Here is a 22,798-nt window from a genome sequence, read left to right as displayed (position 1 = left end):
CCACTCACCAATACCCACTGGCTATAAAGGGCAGAGTGCAGAGCAGCTAAACAGAAGAGGTACCTACCCTACCCAAACCCTAAATGTAGCTCTTTCATTTACTGCTCTGAGCTGGGCCCTTAGCAGTGAATGGGTCAGAACTCCTAAAACTGGAAATGTCTGTGACCATAGGAGTGAGAGGTACCATTTAAATTGTTCATAATGAGCTCTGTTCAGCCACACCCGAGTTTATGCTGACACTTAGAGAATGGGGCTGATGGTCAGAAGGACCACGTAATTAGTTGAAATTTTCTGCTTTCTTTTTCACGAAGGTAAGGGAGAGGGATTACTGGTTGGGTTGCTCAACCATAGTAATTATCAATCAATCATGCCTGCACAACGAGAGCTTCTTTAAAATTCCTCTTCCCTCCCCAAGTGCCCTCACCTCTTCAAGATCCACTCCTCTTCCATTTCCCTTCAGAAGGGGGCAGGCCTCTGAGGGATATCAACCAAACACGGCATATGAAGTTGCAATAGAACTAGACTAGGCGGCACCCTTCATACTGAGGCTGGATGAGACAACATGGCAGGGGGATAGGGGTTACAAAAGCAGGCAAAAGAATCAGAGAGAGTTCCATTTCCATTGTTAGGTCCCACAGGAGAGGAAGGAGTGAAGCCAGGTTGGGACATCACATATGAGAGAATAATAATAAAGCCTTTTCTCACATGGGTTTCCTGGGTATGTGAATGTACAGGGGCATTGGGGAAGATGGTGCACACAAGAGGAACATGGAGGCTCTCCAGCTTTAGAAGGTCTGTGGATCTTATAGCACAACTCATACAGTTTTACAAAGAGCTCTACCTGGAGATTACCTGTAAAGCTCTTGTGTTACAGGATGTGGGGATTATTATTTCTGCCTCTACCCGCAGTATTGTAGCCTTTACCTTCTTAAAGCCTGCTTCTCAGAGTTAAATTTTTTTCACACTTATTTATGCTCACTAGTGTATATTGGGAGGTCACATTACATACAGCTTGTAGGAGTTGATTCTCTCCTCCTCTCATGTGAGTTCTGAGGACCAAACTCAGGTAATCTGGCTTGGTGGAAAGTGTCTTTGCCTCCTGATCCATCTCACAGACCCTAAAGCTATTGTTAAAAAATATAAATCAGGTGATGGTATTATCTGGTTAAGGCTCAGCCTTTGTTTCCATAAGTGGTTTCCAGACTCAACTTTTGGTACACACACACACACACACACACACACACACACACACACACACACACAGAGGCAGGAATTTTTCTGTTTTCCATCCATCTAATTTTGTTCCAGCTCCATTGACTCAAAATTTAGTAAGGTGAATCTATGCTCTTTTCTATATAGTTTGTCTCTGCCTCATGACTGCTCAATGTATATGATGCCCTGGAAACTGCACTCTGAGTTTGGCCTCTCCCCAGGGAAGCAGTATGCTGTGGGTGATGCTTAGAGCTGGGAGTCGGCAATGTGCCAGCATTGTAAATAACTGGCTAGGTATCAACAGATTTCAAGGTCATTAGGAATGGCCCCCTCCCTTCCAATCAGCAGCTTGTAAAGCAAGAAACTGATGCTGTAAGACTCGGATTACAGGTCAGAAGAATAGAATCAGATCTGTAGTCCGGAGTGGAGACATATATTGGAGCTGCTGAAAGGCCATTAGAAACTAAGTATGGAATCTTTATAGGAGTCTGTTAACCCAGAGGCTGTCTGATAAAGAGGCTCTCCCATAAGAGTTAATTCAAAAGGGTTTGCACAAGAAAATGTCTCTGTAGAGACTGACATAGAGACTGGAAATAGTATAAAGCCTACCTAAGGTCAGCCAGCCCAGTGACCTCATCAGCCCTTGTCCACGCTCAACCCATTGAGAATGTGTGCTACCGGAATGTTCTTTGGGCACATCCACCCTCAGCCCTGAGGGTGTGCCCTGACTAAAGGTTTATTTTGCAATTGTTGACTCTCAGCCTTTATGAGTGTTTCACTTTATAATAAATCCTAAGTGTCTTCTACACTATTCCCTGTGTGTTTCATCTAAATTCAACAGAGATCACAAAGACTGGGGAGCTGAGGAGAAGCTGTAGCAGGATGGCAGACACTCTGTGGTAGCCACCGTGGTGTGATGAAGCTGTGGTGAGGTGTTCTGCTAAGCTACAGGTAGTAGGTCAGGCGCACTAATTGAATTGCCAACCTTTGATACTTACAAGTTGGAACTTTTGGAATATTATACCATTATAAATCGAGGAATATCTATGCATGTTTTCTGTAAAGGAAACACGTCTTTGCTTTTGTATATTGGAAACAACATACAAAATAAGACCCTTTGTAAAAATTATTTTTATCATTTTATATATACGGGGTGTTTCACCTACATGTATGACCGTGCACCATAGGCATGTGATACCTATGAAAGCAAGAAGAGGCCACTAGACACTAGGAGTGGAGTTACAGATGGCAGAGAACCACTAGGTTAGCGTTGTGAACTAACTCTGGATCCTCTGGAAGAATGGAGAGTGGCTATGGCCAAAGAACATTCTGGTAAAGTCCTTTCTCAAAGGGATGAGAGTGGGCAACGTCTGAAGGGATTGTTGTGCTAGCCTATATTTTCAGTGGGCTTTATAGTATTTCTATAGTCTCTGTCAGCATTCTACACTGCCTAAAAAGCAGTGTACTTAGCCACTGAGTTGTTTCTTCTGATCCAAGACCCCACCCTACCCGATCTCTTTAAGAAGTTTATGTTCGGAGTTAGAATCACTTTACGTCTCAAATATTCAAGGTTGAATTTCCAAATTGAATTCCAATGAGAGATAAGGAGAGAAAGGTCTCCACTTGTGTATCTGAAGCCTCCCCTTCCTCAGGGGACTGGGGAGAGTCAGTGGTTTAGTGTATTCAAAGCTACGCCAGCAACCCACTCAGAAACTGTGGTAAAGTGCCCCACATTGCTCTCTCAGGAAGTGGTACTCAGGGGCAATGCCTACAGTGATGGAGCCTGAAGTGGACAGCCCTCCACCATTTGTATAGCCAAAACGCAGGCCTATCTCTCAAATTCATTCCTGTATTGGGTGATTTCTGGATGGAATGGATTCTTGGTAGGAAAAAAAATGGTTTTCCCATTACTGGTGCCCAGGACTTGCCCACTAGGACAAAGGTGAGATATTAAGTGTTATCAGGTGACATCCCAGGAAGCCAAAGCCAGAGACAGAAACTATGGACCATGGGCTTAGATTTACTTATCTGAGGTTGGCTCTTGGGGTCCTTTCTGAAAAGTGTAAGGCCTTAACTTACTCGCTTAATTTTACCTTGAGCATTTTCTGGAATATGGGGCTTTTATTTTGGACAAATGAACCCAGTTAGTAATTGGTCTGGTTAGTCTTTGTCAATTTGACATAAGCTAGGCTCACCTGGAAAGAAGGACCATCAGCTGAAGAATTGCCTCTATCACATTGGTCTGTGGGCAAATCTGTGGGATAATTTCTTGATTAATTATTGATGTGGGAGGCCCCGAGCCCACTGTGGGTGGTGTCGACTCTAGACAGATGATCCTAGAGAGCAAGCTGAGAGAACATGGGGAAGAAGCCAATAAGCAGTGTTCCTCTATGGCAGTAGTTCTTAACCTTCCTAATGCTGCGACTCTTTAATACAGTTTCTGATGTTATGGTGACCCCTAAAGCATAAGATTGCTTTTTGTTGTTACTTTATAACTGTAACTTTGCTATTGTTATGAATTGCAATGTAAAATTTGATATGTAGAGTATCTGGTATGCGGCCCACGAAGGAGTCATGACCCACAGGTTGAGAACTGCTGTTTGTGGTCTCTGTTTCAGTTCCTGCCTCCAGGTTCCTGCTTTAGCTTTGCTTGAGGAGATAGTGGGCTGTAATCTGTGAGCCAAATAAACCCTTTCCTCTAGGTTAGTGTTAGTGTTTTATCACAGTAACAGAAAGAAAATCCTGACAGCAATTCCCTAGAGGTTGGTAGCTACTGGTGTACTTAATAAGACCCAGTAGGGTCCTTTCTTAAAACCACTTACATGAATAATTGACTGCCTTTGTAGGTCTTTAGCAGCACCCGGTCCCCTACCTAGTTGAACCTAGTTAAGAGGGTTAGTTAGGGTGAGAATCCTGACAAGTAGAAATTTGTTTTGTTATACAACTAATTAACTTACTCTCTGGTTACATTTTTCTTCTTAGTGTTTAAGATCATGTAGGTGGCAAAAATTAACCAGTAGTAGTAGTAGTAGTAGTAGTAGTAGTAGTAGTAGTAGTAGTAGTAAAGCCTACATAGGGATGGTTCCTAGACTCCTACATATGAGGGTCACCAGGACTCCTTTGATTTTTTTCTATCTGGTTGTGTCATTTTCTGGGTGAGGTCAAGGTCTTCCTGACTACAAGGCTTCCTTCCCTTGGAAGTTCGGAGGATACCTTTCTCTTTAATTGCACTACCCTGATCTTTACAGGATGTATACTGAGTAGAGTCTTACCACTGGGTTTCCATGACCTCTCTGACCAAAACAATAGGTAACTTACAGTCCTTTGGATGTCCTGGCATCTGGCCAGAGGCAAGGCAGAAGTGGAAGGAGGCTCTTATTTTAGACCCTTTATCTTTAGTAGTCTTGGCTTCTTAAGGACATCTGTTGAAAACCTGGAAGGTCAGATACGCTAGTCCTAAAAGTGAGCGGTGGTCTAAAATTAGCTGTTGTGTAACATTTATGTCAGTGGTTCTCAACTTCACTAATGCTATGACCCTTTAATACAGTTCCTCCTGTTGTGATGACCCCAAACCATAAGATTATTTTCGTTGATACTTCATAACTATAATTTTTGCTACTGCTATGAATTGTAATGTAAATACCCGTGTTTTCTGATGATCTTAGACAACCCCTGTGGAAAGGTCCTTGTACCCCAAAGAGCTTGTGACCCACAGTTTGAGAACCTGTGATTTAGATAAAGCTTATAAAAACAATCAGATTTTTAAATAAACCTTGACCATGAAGACATAGTTTCCTTGTGGGGAGTGCAATACCTTTTGGTTACTCGGAGACTTTTACTTAGAGAGCTTCCTAGTCTGCTGTAGAGCTTGGAGTTTAGAAAGTCCCTGAGCAACAGGACCCTGAAGGCTTTGGAAGAGAGCATCAGCCTTTCCCACTACTCCCGGCCATGCACATCTGTACCTCATAGCTGCCAGCTTCCCTGAGCAGGACACAGTTAGAGATTTATCCAAAATGCTGGAATTTATCAAGCTGAGCAACTAAATATGTATCAGTCTTCATAGCGGGGAAACAGAGCATATATCTTCTTTATCAAACCCCTAGATTGGCCAAATAGAGAGCTGCAATAGCAAAGGTTTAATGCACAAGACGTTATCTATACACTACGCAACAGACAGATATAGTTTCTGGAAACTCAGAAACCACTCAGTTAAACACTGACAACTATCCACTTAAAGAATGAATTCATTTTAGACTTTTATTTAACTCTAGTGATAACTGGAAAACTATGTAACAATCCTATTGAATCTGAAAAAAATGCTCACACCAAAAGCATAATAACAAATATCATTACTTAAAACAATCATAACGAAAATTATTACTTAAACCAGAAATAATGCAAATAGTTAACTCTGCTCTCAGGGGCATCAAGAAGAGCAACAAAATAAAGAAAAGGAGAAAGACTTTAATAAAGGTACTGATTACATTAACTAGAAAAGAGCAGGATTAATAAATAGGTCGGAAATCTGAGTGATATCATTTAAACAGTTATAAGAAAAGACCGAGTACAGAGATAAAAACAACATATTGAAGGAAACGTAAGGCAGAGGAAATCAAGAGGATTAAAAAGGAGTCAGTGTGAACTGAGACTGAACAAACCACCCCGGGGATTATTATCACCAAGGCTGGCAAAAGAAAGACAAGCTGTGTAGATTAATAAGTGTCTAAAAATAAAACGACCCAATCCCCTAAGTAGTTAAAATTTGACAGACTTGGCAGAAAACGTAATTATCTTAAAAAAAATTAAAACCCTCTTTCTAAAAAACCAGTTATTGTACATGGCTCAGAGTGGATGAATAACTTGATGATTTTAGTGGAAATTCGAGAAGCGAAAACAGGAAATCTGGGCACATTAAGTGTTAAATTCTTAGCAGTAATAACATAGGCAATGCCACATAGACAAAAAGGCCAAAAGGAAAAATAGCCAGATCGAAAGCAAAGCCGTCCTCTCTCTAATGTCATATTATGTTCATTTTAGAAGTATGAAAACTGATTCTTCCAGTGGTCCCTTCAGGGCAGATATGCGGCTTGACCCGCTAGGGAAACTCAGGTCTCAGAGTCCTGCTGAGCCTGCAGTTTCGTTGGGCTTCCTCCTATGCAGGATGCCCAGGGCTGGGCACCTACCAGCTATCAGCAGACCTCTCCCGCTTCCGGTCCTCCTTCCCTGGCTTCCGGTCCCTCTCCTCCCCATCTGCTTCCTTCATATCGCCTGTCTTCTATTTACTGAAGCAATAACATGTGACCGTTCCAGCAGATAAGAATAATATTGTGTTTCGAGCTAATAAACATTAAGGGTAAACGACCCTTTTCTATTTTTTAATAAGAAAAAATTTTTAATTAATTTTAACTTAGTTGTAAAAAGCAAGACCTTTGATTGGAGGAGAAAGTGAAGATTTGCTCTTGTCTGAGTCAACTTAGATGTAATCTGGATAATTTCTCTTCGTCCACAGTGCGTCCAACTTTAACCACAAGGGAATGCTGAGGCAGGAGAAGGATAACGTTCGGTCAGAACCACGAAGATAAGAGATTGGCCATAGATGCCCAACCCGGGTCACCGCTCCGCATCCAAGCAACACTGTAACACCAATGCAACCCAATATTTACTAAGTTGCTTGTGGCCACACATACTTCATTAGCTTTCACATAAAGTTTGTTCTTTCATTTTGCACCAGGTAAAAGCTATACATGTCGTCAGTCTGAGCACTAAACCTTTCCCCTCTCCTTGCTGGACCTCTTCCTGTGACAGGGTTCCCCTGCCTAGTTCTTCCCGATTTAGCACTCGTTTTGTTATTTCAAGCTCTTTTTCCGTGTCAGAGTCCCATCCTCCCACTCACTCTTGCCCTCATGGGACAACGATGCCTCAGTCCAACCTCTTCTGATCCAGTTCTAGAACTTTCTCTCTACCTCTGCTTCTCTGGTTAACAGCCCCTCCTCCAAGGGAGCGCCACACACCAACAGTTTCTTTGCAATTGAAAATTAAAACAATAAACGGGGGGTTATGAAGACAGAACATCAGTAGTGGAGACCTGGATAAATAATTTGTTTTTAAAGGCTATCTCCGGGACAAGACTGCATAGCTCACACCTAACTATGTTGTCCTCTAGTTTATACCGTAAGTTCTGACTTACTAAACTGTTAAGTGGAGAAGTTAGAAAGTTAAATCGGGCAGAACAAATGTAAAGACTTTTCCTTCTCCCTGGCTCCTCCCTGTGGTCAGCACAATTACAAACTTGTGTTGACTTCTGTAAACTTTGAAGATTTCACCTCTTGGTGGATCCTTATATTTATGGAACATTCACAAAAACCAATGAGGTTGTATTTCCTCCTTTGTGTTAATGCTAGGGTGTTAGAGAGCCTGCCCTATCTAGAGATAGTCTCTGGTTTTCTTGTTTTTCTTTTTTTGTAAAAAAAAAAAATGGAGTGTTGTCCCTTTAAATTCTGCAAGTGAACTTGGCTAAGGAAGGCCAACAGCTCAAGGTCCAGCCCCTAGAAGAGAGAATAGCTCCAGACTCTCCATCCTCAGTCTTTGCAAGGGCACAGCTGTGCCAGCTCACTCCAGCAGACTCCTGGCAGCATGGCAGGAAAGCTCTGGACCTTCCTGCTGCTGTTTGGGTTCAGCTGGGTTTGGCCAGCTTCTGCCCACCGGAAGCTCCTGGTGTTGCTCCTGGATGGTTTTCGCTCAGACTACATCAGTGAGGATGCCCTGGCATCCTTGCCTGGTTTCAGAGAGATCGTGAACAGAGGAGTCAAAGTGGATTACTTGACTCCAGACTTCCCCAGCCTCTCCTATCCCAATTACTACACCCTCATGACCGGTGAGTACCCACCACGTCGCCTCTTAGAGGGGAGGACACAGCCAGCGTCGGTCATTGGGAATCTTCGTGTTCATATGTCCTTGGTCCCTTGGGACATCCGAGATAGGCAAGAGCCTATCTTCCTAACTAACACTTCCATTTCGTCATGGTTTTGTTTGTCCACAAATGTCCTCCCTGGAACCTATTTCAGACTGTGGACGGGTCTCCATGTATCTCTACCGAATCTCTCTGTCCCTTTACTGTGGTCTGGATTCCTGCAGGCTGACTTGTCAATGTGTAAGAATGTTACTCTCAGGATCCTTCCAGAGGGAACTTTGCTTCTAGACAACTTGGAAGGGACTCTTTAGGTCTTCTTCAGCAATGCCACTTTCTGCTTTGGCCTTTTTCGACCAGGTATAATGAATGATACAGGGACAAGTAATGCTTGTTGTGGAATTCAGGTTGTCCAGCATCTAAGAAAAGGGAGTTAAGCAGAAAGGGAGTACAAGTCCCCGGTGGAATGGACAGAATTCCAGCTGCTTGTCTGAGGAAAGTGAATTTGACTAAAGATGATTTTCCTCCATCTGGAATTGCCAGAACACTGAAGGTGATTCCGGAAGGCTGAGCCTATCCATTTGGTATCTGCAGCCTCTTCTGCAAATGTAGCTGGGTTCTCTGCAAAAGCAGCAAGAGGCTGTGAGATCTTTGGGCCAGCTATCCAGGGCAACCAAGTAGGCAGTGTCGCTGTGCACTCTGAACCCAGGGAGAACTTTGAAATGATGTTTCCAGACAAGCCCTAAGACCTGTGACATCTCATTACATAGCTTTATAGAACTCCACGACCAAAGGAGACTGAAAGTCTCTCTAGCTGTGTGACCAGCAATAGAAACAATCCACCATATGACAGAAAAGGGGCCATGAACACTCCCATTTCTGTCTTGTATGAGTGCCCTAGGTAGTCACAAAGTAACCATGCACTGACTCCTCAAAGAAAAGGGAATCTATACTTTGTGATTATTATATTTACGAGAATTAGAAATGGAGATACGGGGGAGAAAAAATCAGGCTGCACGCAAGCAAGGAACTGGTTTGTTACCCAACCCTGACAATAAAGCAGTCTCTGAGATAAACAGTTAACAAAAGACTCTCCGGCCGTCCTTGGGCCTGCTTCATGCACACTCGCTCACTGGGAAACAGTTTGCAGGCTTCTGGGTTACACATAGATGTAATTGTGTGTCCCAGCCCTGTTCTCCACGGGGAGTTTCACATACACTGGGCACCTGTTCTCTAGTTGTCTTTCAGAGCCTGCCGGGAGACACAATTCATAAGCTGCCACGTGCAGCCTTTTCAGTTACAGTGGATAATGAACAAGATCCAGCTTACAAAGTCAGGCTCCAACCAGTGAAAAGGGACCATTGCAAACCCCACATAGACATGGAGCCCATGACACGAGCGTTTGTTTTTCAGACCCACAGGCCTGACATGGCTCAAGTGCACATTGGCACAAAGGCTCTGTCAAGTGAACACACACCTTTTTCAGGCTATTGGTCCCTACGGGATACAGACCGTACCAAGCAATCCCGTAAAAATGGTACAACCTCAGGCTGCGTGTCTTTGTAGCCTCAAGAAATAAAATAAAATAAAATAAAATAAAATAAAATAAAATAAAATAAAATAAAATAAAATAATCTCTGGGGGAGAGACTGTAGCTTCAAGCATACAAAGATCTCATCCTAATTCTGACAAGCCTGAGGGTGTCACGTGCACCCTTTTCTATGGATAGAATTTCAGACAGTAAATATACTATCTGACTCAAAAGTTTGCTCTTCTGTGTGTTTCTAGAAGTGGTGCTAGATGTAGGTTGCGGCCAGCAAGACTTGTGTTCATGCACAAGTGACTTTGCATGTGATTTATCTTGCACTCGTGGTGTGGGGGAGACTTTTCAGACCACCAAATCAACCAATATCGTGTTTACTGTCCTAGAACTGACTAACAGTAAATTTAGACTATTTTTCTGCAAAAAAATTATACTTATTTTTCCCCTTGATGTTGAGAAATCCCATTTGTGTTTATGAGGAAGAATATATCCATTGAGAATTCTACTGAAATGTGTGGTGTAGCACTTGAGTGCTTTATAAACCAACAAAATTGCTCGGTAGATCATTTGGTGCCAAAAGGTAGGCTGTTTGGATTTCCCGGAATTCGTGAGAGGAACCATACTTGCTTCATTACATGGATTAGTGCCCAGAAGACCAAAAGCCCTTGATATTTTTTATTTCACATAATGAGGGATAATGGGTTATTGGAAGGAAAATACCGCTGGTCTGGAGTCAGAAGCACTTGCTCGAGTCCCTGTGGGAAGAACTTTGACAATCCTCTGATTGTCCTTGGCCTCTGTGTCCTCGGCTGTAGCACAAAATGAGATGAACTGCCAGGTCTAGCTCTCACCAGGGTTTCAGATGTTTCTGGATGCAGTCATGGAAGTGAGCAATGGATGGGAATCAGGATGCTCGACTGGGCCCCATCTGCTGCTTAGATGTGTGTGCTGGAGGCTTGGTCCTCCAAGCAGCTATGTTGAGAAATACTTCGAAAGCTTCTGGAGATAAAGGCTACTGGGAAGTTCTTGGGTCACTGCGGGGACCTGCTCCCAGGAGAGAAACTAGTGTATTTCTCATGTAGTCCATGAGTTCTCACAAGATTGACTTATCATAGAAACTCGATAACCTGACCCCTGGATAGGTTCTATTGTGAGAGAAAATTTATCTCTTCCATGTGTTCTCTTGCCGTGATGCCATGTGCCTTCAGGACTTCAACAAAGCCCAAATCAACGGAACCACCCAGTCCAGGGCTTACAGCCTCCGGAACTGGGAACCAAACAAGCTAATGTTCTATATATAAGGTCCCCAGCCTCAGACATTTCATATCAGTGACAGAAGCTAGGTTAATACAGCCTTCTAGGGAGGCTTTCATTTAGAAGTTAACAAATGGCTAAGACTCTCTAGAGACAGAATTTTTTAGGGCAGTCAGTGAATAGTGATGAATAAAGAAACTTATTTGTACGCAATGTCAGAGATTCTCCAGTCCCATCCAATATGGAGAAGCCACTGTGCTAATTCTCCCCCCACCCCAACCCCCGGTGTTTCCAACAGGACAAATGTGAACAAATTTCTGGTAGTGATTAAGAAGATCAATCAATTGATTGCTGTAATCACTGAGTCTTAAAACAGGACCTTTCACCAAGGACATTTACACTCAGCTCGAGGGAAAGAGACCTACTAATAATTCTAAATTATATCACAGTGTGTCGTGAGTTCAGTTGCCCACACTCTGTCAAAATTATAATAGATATTCCGGTCCACACTGCCTCAGTACCTAACTGTGTTTGTAAACATGGTCTTTAAAGAGTAGTTACGTGGGGGGCTGGAGAGATGGCTCAGCGGTTAAGAGCACTGGCTATTCTTCCAGAGGACCCAGGTTCAACTCCAGCATCCACATGGACGCTGACAACTGTCTGTAACTCCAGTTCCCAGGGGTCTGATACACTGACACAGACACACATGCAGACGAAACACCAATGCATGTAAATAAATAATAATATAAAGAATGATTACGTTTAGATGACGTGTCAGGGTAAGCTTCCTTTACACTATGACAAGTGTTACCATGAGAAAAGGAAGAGACACCAGATATATGCTGTGTATTGAGAAAAGGCCAGGTTATGATACAGCAGGGACATATTCAGAGAGAGAAACTTCAGAAGAAACCAAACCCACCATCTCTTTAGTCTAGCCTGGGGTATTCTGCTGTGGCATGTGTTGGGGTTTGAGCTTGTGGAGTTGGGGGAAGAGAGGACACTTGGGCAAATTCAAACAGAGAGGGTCAAGAAGTAGTTACATGGCATGCCAGAAAGGCCAGAATTTCCTTCCGATCACAGTAGCATAAGGAAATAGTTTTGTCAGCACTGAACCATTTAGCCCAGGTTAGCTCTGAGCTCATTTTCTTCTTGCCTCAGCCCTGCTCTTGGTGTTAGGACTACAGCTATGCACCATCATGCCTGGTAAGAAAGCAACATGATGCTCAGATCTGGGCTGGGCAAACAGGCAGAAGCATGGCTTACCTGGTTACATCTGTCTTTCTGCGTAGTCTTTCTGAAGGTCAGGGTGTGTGGATCAAGTTAATGTTAGTTAAAATACAACCACAGTTTAAAGGTGGTTAGAGTTCCTTTTAAAGGTTTAAGTTCCTTTTCCTGGAGACCTTTCTGGAAAGTGAGAATTTCTTTAGTGGGCGAACTCACATTTTGGTTTGGTGGAATTCACATAGAATCAACGGGAGAAAATAGAGTGATTTGTTCAATTCATGTCATGGGTCAGAGAACATACTACCCAGTGTCAGGAACACTTGTTTGTTAAGTTTTTGATTAAGAAGTTGGAGTGGTCCAGAAACGCCCAGCATAGCTGGTAAGCCAGTCTAGAATTTTAGCTTCATTTAAAAAATTCTGCCAAGATGTCAAAACGTGCAAAAATGATCATTTAAACAAGAAGCAAGGAAGGGGTGGTGGTGAGTGTTTTGCTCTACTGACCTCAGAAGGTTAACAGGAGAGTGGACTAAGAGGACAAGGACCAGAGACCAAGTTCTCCAGAGACCCAGGTCAAAGGTTGAGGTGTCAGGATACGCCCAGGAGGCAGCAGGAATCTGCCTAACTCTGCCTAACGGTGCTCTTATAAATCCTTTGTGGAATTCAAAACAAAAGCCAGGATGCTAACTGCCCCTAATTAGTGTTTGTGCCAGTGTGTTTCCTCCCACACTCCCAAAAATTATATTCGATACAAATTCTTTCCAGGTATCAAGGACACAACATTCTATGGATAACAGACTGCAAGGCAAGGAGGCTTCCCCATACTTTAAAGAAAAAACACCTGATGTAAATTAAAACCTGCCATTACTTGGACCAAAAAAGATCAGTGCAGGAAGTACTTAAACAATTATGTTTTGAGAAAAGCACACATTCTCAGGCTTTTGCAGAATTCGGGCTGTTGTAGGGACAGGGCACGATCCCCATGAACCTCACGTTCCCATGACACCGGGGAGAATGAGGCTTCCTCTTTGCTCTGGAACTCGGCGTTGACACAAGACGACTGAGCCCACCCCCGTGTTAACGGATTTAGATACCTCCACTAGTAAGTGTCCTATACTTGGGCATCAGTCTCCTTTCTCCTATACCAACCCCTTAAGCTTCTGTTTTCACAGGTGACAGCCTAGAGGTCCAGGCTCCATTCCTCACTTTGGAGTCTTGCGCGGTACCAACATTTGACACACCTCCTCCTCGACAGCCCATCTGGGTGCCAGCACGCACCCCTCCCTCCCCGTCACTGATTGGCTGCTTCCTCTTTGTTCGTCGACTCCTCCTTGGTCCTTTCTCCTGACTCTTCCTCTTCCTCCTGATCTCTCTCTCTCTCTCTCTCTCTCTCTCTCTCTCTCTCTCTCTCTCTCTCAGCCCGAGTCAGCTGCACTTACCAGGCGCATGCCCAGACTCTGGTTCTTCCATTTCTGTGGCCAGTACCTGTGGTTTTGCCTAGAGCTGCTTCACAGCTCTGGCTGTTCTGCCTTCCGTGTTCTATAGTCACATGACAGAACCAGAGAAGTCTTTGGAAAACACGCATCTGTCCGTGTCACTCTTTAGACAAAACTTCAAAGAGACTCCATTGTCACTCCAGACTTTACTACTCTTGTGGCCAATCTGTGCATTCTAGCACCGTGAGAAGCTCCTCAGATACTCAAAAGCATGAGGTAGTGTTATGAGATGACTTGTATCCACTGTGACATTCATGAGTCAAGTCCCTAATTCCCTAAGATTCAACTTGTAGGAAAGAGGTCCGCTAAATAGGTAATTTAGGTAAATTAGAATAATCACTGATCTAAAATCACTTATGTTTCTATATGAGGAGAAGATTGGAACCCAGAAGGTCTAATGGGAAGACCCTCTGAAAGCCCACAAGGAGGGTGGTCATCTCTAATCTAATAGAGAAGCTGCAGAAGAATGAACCTGGTTGATGCCTTCATGGACTTCTGGCCTCTAGGTTGATTTTTTATCAGAATATTTTATCACAGTGTACTACCTGGCTTTCTGTGTCAACCTGACACAAGTTAAGGTCATCAAGTAGCCTCAGTTGAGTAAATGCTTCCAAGAGATCCAGCTGTAAGGCATTTTCTTAATTAGTGATCAATGGGAAAGGGCTCAGCCCATTGTGGGTGGTGCCATCCCTGGGTTGGTAGTCCTGGGTTCTATAGGACAGCAGGCTAAGCAAGCCATATGAGGCAAGCCAGTAAGCAGCATCCCTCCATGGCCTCTGCATCAGCTCCTGCCTCCAGGTTCCTGCCCTGCTTGAGTTTCATTCCTGACTTCCTCCAATAATGGATGATGATCTGAAAGTATAAGCTGAATAAACCCTTTCCTCCCCAACTTGCTTTTTGGTCATGGTGGTTTTTTTTATGGAGTCAATAGAAACCCTAATAAGACATACAGCAACAGAAATGAAACTAGAACAAAGGTCCAAAGCTTGCTTATCTCCAAAGCAAGATCATCTTTGTAGTGCTGAGGACTAGAACTTCAATATATTTTTGAAGGATACCTATAACACATGGTAGAATAGAAAGTGAAGGATTCACTACAAAAAGTACTGTCTTAGTTACTGTTCTATTTCTGGGAGGAAACACCATGACCAAAGCAATTCTTATATTTTTTTAAGCATTTAATAAGGGCCTGCTTACAGTTTTAAAGGGCTAGTCAGTTATCATCATGGTGGGGAGCATGGCAGCATGTATGTAGGCATGGTGCTAGAGAAGGAGCTGAGTGTTCTACATCTTGATCCACAGGTAGCAGGCACACACGAGAGAGAGAGAGAGAGAGAGAGAGAGAGAGAGAGAGACAGAGACACAGACACAGACACAGACACAGACACAGACACAGACACAGACACAGACACAGACACAGACACAGACACAGACACAGACACAGAGAAAGACAGAGACTGGGGCTAGCATGGGCTTTTGAAACCTCCTCTCTACAGCAAATACAGAGGCGAATGCCAGCAGCAAACCACTGAACTGAGAATAGGACCCCCGTTGAAGGAATCAGAGAAAGAACTGGAAGAGCTTGAAGGGGCTCGAGACCCCATATGTATAACAATGCCAAGCAACCAGAGCTTCCAGGGACTAAGCCACTACCTAAAGACTATACATGGACTGACCCTGGACTCTGACCTCATAGGTAGCAATGAATATCCTAGTAAGAGCACCAGTGGAAGGGGAAGCCCTGGGTCCTGCTAAGACTGAACCCCCAGTGAACTAGACTGTTGGGGGGAGGGCGGCAATGGGGGGAGGGTTGGGAGGGGAACACCCATAAGGAAGGGGAGGGGGGAGGGGGATGTTTGCCCGGAAACCGGGAAAGGGAATAACACTCGAAATGTATATAAGAAATACTCAAGTTAATAATAATAATAATAATAATAATAATAATAAACCTCCTCCAACAAAGCCACACCTCCTAATCCTTCCCAAACAGTTCACCAACTGGGGTCTAAGCATGCAAATATGTGAGCTTAGGTGGACCATTCTCATTCAAAACACTACACATACAACTTAATCTTTTTTGACATATACTTTGACTTTCAGAATTTGATCAGACTTAACTTTCATTTTTTTTTTAAATTAGGATGGACAAAGTAAAAATTAACCAGTGGGTTTATTGTGAAGACAGAATGAGAGTGTATGTGTGTTAAATTAGCATTTTTATAACTGTGTACATTTTTTTATTTGTTTTTGGTTTGATTTGGTTTGCTTGGTCGGGTAGGGCAAGCAGTGCTGGGGATGGAACCCAGAGCTTTCTGCACATTAGGCAAGTATCCTACCAAGTCACATCTCCAGTCCTGAATCTGGGTAGCAAGTTACACAGCTATGTTAATTCTTTAAGATGTAGAGGAAAGTTGGTCAGGAGTAACATTTTTCCATTAATTCCAGAGGATTTATCTTTTTTCTTTTGTATTTATTTATGTCTATGACTATTTTCCCTGTATCTATGTATGTATGTATGTATGTATGTATGTATGTATGTAAGTGCATCATGTCCATGAACCTGTCCAGGATATCAAAAGAGGCTGTTAGAAGAGGTGTTGGATCTCCTGGGACTGAAGTTAGGGGTGGTTATAATCTGCCATGTGGGTTCTGGGAACTAACACAGATTATCTGCAAGAGCAACAAGTGCTTTTTTTTTTTATTAACTTGAGTATTTCTTTTTTTTTTTATTAACTTGAGTATTTCTTATATACATTTCGAGTGTTATTCCCTTTCCCGGTTTCCGGGCAAAAATCCCCCTCCCCCCCGTCCCCCTCCGCTTCCTTATGGGTATTCCCCTCCCAACCCTCCCCCCATTGCCGCCCTCCCCCCAACAGTCTAGTTCACTGGGGGTTCAGTCTTAGCAGGACCCAGGGCTTCCCCTTCCACTGGTGCTCTTACTAAGATGTTCATTGCTACCTATGAGGTCAGAGTCGAGGGTCAGTCCATGTATAGTCTTTAGGTATTGGCTTAGTCCCTGGAAGCTCTGGTTGCTTGGCATTGTTGTACATATGGGGTCTCGAGCCCCTTCAAGCTCTTCCAGTTCTTTCTCTGATTCCTTCAACGGGGGTTCTATTCTCAGTTCAGTGGTTTGCTGCTGGCATTCGCCTCTGTATGTGCTGTATTCTGGCTGTGTCTCTCAGGAGCGATCTACATCCGGCTCCTGTCGGTCTGCACTTCTTTGCTTCATCCATCTTGTCTAATTGGGTGGCTGTATATGTATGGGTCACATGTGGGGCAGGCTCTGAATGGGTGTTACTTCAGTCTCTGTTTTAATCTTTGCCTCTCTCTTCCCTGCCAAGGGTATTCTTGTTCCCCTTTTAAAGAAGGCGTGAAACATTCACATTTTGATCATCCGTATTGAGTTTCATTTGTTCTAGGCATCTAGGGTAATTCAAGCATTTGGGTTAATAGCCACTTATCAATGAATGCATACCATGTATGTCTTTCTGTGATTGGGTTACCTCACTCAGGATGATATTTTCCAGTTCCAACCATTTGCCTACGAATTTCATAAAGCCGTTGTTTTTGATAGCTGAGTAATATTCCATTGTGTAGATGTACCACATTTTCTGTATCCATTCCTCTGTTGAAGGGCATCTGGGTTCTCTCCAGCTTCTGGCTATTATAAATAAGGCTGCGATGAACATAGTGGAGCACGTGTCTTTTTTATATGTTGGGGCATCTTTTGGGTATATGCCCAAAAGAGGTATAGCTGGATCCTCAGGCAGTTCAATGTCCAATTATCTGAGGAACCTCCAGACTGATTTCCAGAATGGTTGTACCAGTCTGCAATCCCACCAACAATGGAGGAGTGTTCCTCTTTCTCTGCATCCTCGCCAGCATCTGCTGTCACCTGAGTTTTTGATCTTAGCCATTCTCACTGGTGTGAGGTGAAATCTCAGGGTTGTTTTGATTTGCATTTCCCTTATGACTAAAGATGTTGAACATTTCTTTAGGTGTTTCTCAGCCATTCGGCATTCCTCAGCTGTGAATTGTTTGTTTAGCTCTGAACCCCATTTTTTAATAAGGTTATTTGTCTCCCTGCGGTCTAACTTCTTGAGTTCTTTGTATATTTTGGATATAAGGCCTCTATCTGTTGTAGGATTGGTAAAGATCTTTTCCCAATCTGTTGGTTGCCGTTTTGTCCTAACCACAGTGTCCTTTGCCTTACAGAAGCTTTGCAGTTTTATGAGATCCCATTTGTTGATTCTTGATCTTAGAGCATAAGCCATTGGTGTTTTGTTCAGGAAATTTTTTCCAGTGCCCATGTGTTCCAGATGCTTCCCTAGTTTTTCTTCTATTAGTTTGAGTGTGTCTGGTTTGATGTGGAGGTCCTTGATCCACTTGGACTTAAGCTTTGTACAGGGTGATAAGCATGGATCGATCTGCATTCTTCTACATATTGACCTCCAGTTGAACCAGCACCATTTGCTGAAAATGCTATCTTTTTTCCATTGGATGGTTTTGGCTCCTTTGTCAAAAATCAAGTGACCATAGGTGTGTGGGTTCATTTCTGGGTCTTCAATTCTATTCCATTGGTCTATCTGTCTGTCTCTGTACCAATACCATGCAGTTTTTATCACTATTGCTCTGTAATACTGCTTGAGTTCAGGGATAGTGATTCCCCCTGAAGTCCTTTTATTGTTGAGGATAGTTTTAGCTATCCTGGGTTTTTTGTTATTTCAGATGAATTTGCAAATTGTTCTGTCTAACTCTTTGAAGAATTGGATTGGTATTTTGATGGGGATTGCATTGAATCTGTAGATCGCTTTTGGTAAAATGGCCATTTTTACTATATTGATCCTGCCAATCCATGAGCATGGGAGATCTTTCCATCTTCTAAGGTCTTCTTCAATTTCTTTCTTCAGTATCTTGAAGTTCTTATTGTACAGATCTTTTACTTGCTTGGTTAAAGTCACACCGAGGTACTTTATATTATTTGGGTCTATTATGAAGGGTGTCGTTTCCCTAATTTCTTTCTCGGCTTGTTTCTCTTTTGTGTAGAGGAAGGCTACTGATTTATTTGAGTTAATTTTATACACAGCCACTTTGCTGAAGTTGTTTATCAGCTTTAGTAGTTCTCTGGTGGAACTTTTGGGATCACTTAAATATACTATCATATCATCTGCAAATAGTGATATTTTGACTTCTTCTTTTCCGATCTGTATCCCCTTGACCTCCTTTTGTTGTCTGATTGCTCTGGCTAGAACTTCAAGAACTATATTGAATAAGTAGGGAGAGAGTGGGCAGCCTTGTCTAGTCCCTGATTTTAGTGGGATTGCTTCAAGTTTCTCTCCATTTAGTTTAATGTTAGCAATTGGTTTGCTGTATGTGGCTTTTACTATGTTTAGGTATGGGCCTTGAATTCCCATTCTTTCCAGGACTTTTATCATGAAGGGGTGTTGAATTTTGTCAAATGCTTTCTCAGCATCTAATGAAATGATCATGTGGTTTTGTTCTTTCAGTTTGTTTACATAATGGATCACGTTAATGGTTTTCCGTATGTTAAACCATCCCTGCCTACCTGGGATGAAGCCTACTTGATCATGGTGGATGATTGTTTTGATGTGCTCTTGGATTCGGTTTGCCAGAATTTTATTGAGTATTTTTGCGTCGATATTCATAAGGGAAATTGGTCTGAAGTTCTCTTTCTTTGTTGGGTTTTTGTGTGGTTTAGGTATAAGAGTAATTGTGGCTTCATAGAAGGAATTCGGGAGTGATCCATCTGTTTCAATTTTGTGGAATAGTTTGGATAATATTGGTATGAGGTCTTCTATGAAGGTCTGATAGAATTCTGCACTAAACCCGTCTGGACCTGGGTTCTTTTTGGTTGGGAGACCTTTAATGACTGCTTCTATTTCCTTAGGAGTTATGGGGTTGTTTAACTGGTTTATCTGTTCCTGATTTAACTTCGGTACCTGGTATCTGTCTAGGAAATTGTCCATTTCCTGCAGATTTTCAAGTTTTGTTGAATATAGGCTTTTATAGTAGGATCTGATGATTTTTTGAATTTCCTCTGAATCTGTAGTTATGTCTCCCTTTTCATTTCTGATTTTATTAATTTGGACACACTCTCTGTGTCCTCTCGTTAGTCTGGCTAAGGGTTTATCTATCTTGTTGATTTTCTCAAAGAACCAACTTTTGGTTCTGTTGATTCTTTCTATGGTCCTTTTTGTTTCTACTTGGTTGATTTCAGCTCTGAGTTTGATTATTTCCTGCCTTCTACTCCTCCTGGGTGTATTTGCTTCTTTTTGTTCTAGAGCTTTTAGGTGTGCTGTCAAGCTGCTGACATATGCTCTTTCCTGTTTCTTTCTGCAGGCACTCAGCGCTGTGAGTTTTCCTCTTAGCACAGCTTTCATTGTGTCCCATAAGTTTGGGTATGTTGTACCTTCATTTTCATTAAATTCTAAAAAGTCTTTAATTTCTTTCTTTATTTCTTCCTTGACCAGGTTATCATTGAGTAGAGCATTGTTCAATTTCCACATATATGTGGGCATTCTTCCCTTATTGTTATTGAAGACCAGTTTTAGGCCGTGGTGGTCCGATAGCACGCATGGGATTATTTCTATCTTTCTGTACCTGTTGAGGCCCGTTTTTTTGACCAATTATATGGTCAATTTTGGAGAAAGTACCATGAGGAGCTGAGAAGAAGGTATATCCTTTTGCTTTAGGATAGAATGTTCTATAAATATCCGTTAAGTCCATTTGGCTCATGACTTCTCTTAGTCTGTCTACGTCTCTGTTTAATTTCTGTTTCCATGATCTGTCCATTGATGAGAGTGGGGTGTTGAAATCTCCCACTATTATTGTATGAGGTGCAATGTGTGTTTTGAGCTTTAGTAAGGTTTCTTTTACGTATGTAGGTGCCCTTGTATTTGGGGCATAGATATTTAGGATTGAGAGTTCATCTTGGTGGATTTTTCCTTTGATGAATATGAAGTGTCCTTCCTTATCTTTTTTGATGACTTTTAGTTGAAAATTGATTTTATCTGATATTAGAATGGCAACTCCAGCTTGCTTCTTCCGACCATTTGCTTGGAAAGTTGTTTTCCAGCCTTTCACTCTGAGGTAGTGTCTGTCTTTGTCTCTGAGGTGTGTTTCCTGTAGGCAGCAGAATGCAGGGTCCTCGTTGTGTATCCAGTTTGTTAATCTATGTCTCTTTATTGGGGAGTTGAGGCCATTCATGTTGAGAGATATTAAGGAATAGTGATTAGTGCTTCCTGTCGTATTCATATTTGGATGTGAGGCTATGTTTGTGTGCTTTTTTTCTCTTTGTTTTGTTGCCAAGACGATTAGTTTCTTGCTTCTTCTAGGGTATAGCTTGCCTCCTTATGTTGGGCTTTACCATTTATTATCCTTTGTTGTGCTGGATTTGTAGAAAGATATTGTGTAAATTTGTTTTTGTCATGGAATATCTTGGTTTCTCCATCTATGTTAATTGAGAGTTTTGCAGGATACAGTAACCTGGGCTGGCATTTGTATTCTCTTTGGGTCTGTATGACATCTGTCCAGGATCTTCTGGCCTTCATAGTTTCTGGCGAAAAGTCTGGTGTGATTCTGATAGGTCTGCCTTTATATGTTACTTGACCTTTTTCCCTTACTGTTTTTAATATTCTTTCTTTATTTTGTGCGTTTGGTGTTTTGACTATTATGTGACGGGAGGTGTTTCTTTTCTGGTCCAATCTATTTGGAGTTCTGTAGGCTTCTTGTATGCCTATGGGTATCTCTTTTTTTAGGTTAGGGAAGTTTTCTTCTATGATTTTGTTGAAGATATTTACTGGTCCTTTGAGCTGGGAGTCTTCGCTCTCTTCTATACCTATTATCCTTAGGTTTGATCTTCTCATTGAGTCCTGGATTTCCTGTATGTTTTGGACCAGTAGCTTTTTCCGCTTTACATTATCTTTGACAGTTGAGTCAATGATTTCTATGGAATCTTCTGCTCCTGAGATTCTCTCTTCCATCTCCTGTATTCTGTTGGTGAAGCTTGTATCTACAGCTCCTTGTCTCTTCTTTTGGTTTTCTATATCCAGGGTTGTTTCCATGTGTTCTTTCTTGATTGCTTCTATTTCCATTTTTAATTCCTTCAACTGTTTGATTGTGTTTTCCTGGAATTCTTTCAGGGATTTTTGTGACTCCTCTCTATGGGCTTCTACTTGTTTATTTATGATTTCCTGGAATTCTTTCAGGGATTTTTGTGACTCCTCTCTATGGGCTTCTACTTGTTTGATTATGTTTTCCTGGAATTCTTTCAGGCATTTTTGTGAGTCCTCTCTGTAGGCTTCTACTTGTTCTCTAAGGGAGTTCTTCACGTCTTTCTTGAAGTCCTCCAGCATCATGATCAAATATGATTTTGAAACTAGATCTTGCTTTTCTGGTGTGTTTGGATATTCCATGTTTATTTTGGTGGGAGAATTGGGCTCCGATGGTGCCATGTAGTCTTAGTTTCTGTTGCTTGGGTTCCTGCGCTTGCCTCTCGCCATCAGATTATCTCTAGTGTTACTTTGTTCTGCTATTTCTGACCGTGGCTAGACTGCCCTATAAGCCTGTGTGTCAGGAGTGCTGTAGACCTGTTTTCCTGTTTTCTTTCAGCCTGTTATGGCGACAGAGTGTTCTGCTTTCGGGCGTGTAGTTTTTCCTCTCTACAGGTCTTCAGCTGTTCCTGTGGGCCTGTGTCTTGAGTTCACCAGACAGGTCACTTGCAGCAGAAAAGTTGGTCTTACCTGTGGTCCCGAGGCTCAAGTTTGCTCACGGGGTGCTGCCCAAGAGCTCTCCGCGGCAGCAGCAACCAGAAAGATCTGTGCCGCCGTTTCTGGGAGCTTCAGTTCACCAGAGTTCCAGATGGCGTTTGGTGTTTTCCTCTGGCGTCCGAGATGTGTTTGCAGAGTGCAGTCTCTTCTGGTTTCCCAGGCGTGTCTGCCTCTCTGAGGGTTTAGCTCTCCCTCCCACGGGATTTGGGTGTAGAGAACTGTTTATCCTGTCTGTTTCCTTCAGGTTCCGGCGGTGTCTCAGAGGCAGCGGTCCTGCCGCTCCTGGGCCCTCCCCCACGGGAACCCAGAGGCCTTATACAGTTTCCTCTTGGGCCAGGGATGTGGGCAGGGGTGGGCAGTGTTGGTGGTCTCT

The 22,798-nt window shown here is 42.7% G+C and overlaps 2 protein-coding genes across 2 annotated transcripts in view; one reads left to right on the top strand and one right to left on the bottom strand.

Annotated features, from left to right (window-relative positions):
* Nucleotides 1-22,798, bottom strand: part of Erich1 (glutamate-rich 1) — a gene marked incomplete at its 5' end in the record, with an annotated part of 52,793,804 nt that overhangs the window by 30,260,973 nt on the left and 22,510,033 nt on the right.
* Enpp6 (ectonucleotide pyrophosphatase/phosphodiesterase 6) overlaps nt 7,760-22,798 on the top strand; it is a 128,233-nt gene continuing 113,194 nt past the window's right edge. The window contains exon 1 of one of the 2 annotated variants that reach the window (XM_087588340.1): nt 7,760-8,086. In XM_087588340.1, the coding sequence (XP_087444466.1) occupies nt 7,846-8,086 (241 nt within the window). In that variant the 5' untranslated portion in view covers nt 7,760-7,845. 2 annotated transcript variants of the gene reach the window in all.

Source organism: Rattus norvegicus, chromosome 16, assembly GCF_021556685.1.
Source record: "Rattus norvegicus strain SHRSP/BbbUtx chromosome 16, alternate assembly SHRSP_T2T, whole genome shotgun sequence".
NCBI lineage: Eukaryota > Metazoa > Chordata > Mammalia > Rodentia > Muridae > Rattus > Rattus norvegicus.
Note: the sequence above shows the minus strand (reverse complement) of the source record. Positions and strands in the feature narration are given on the sequence as shown.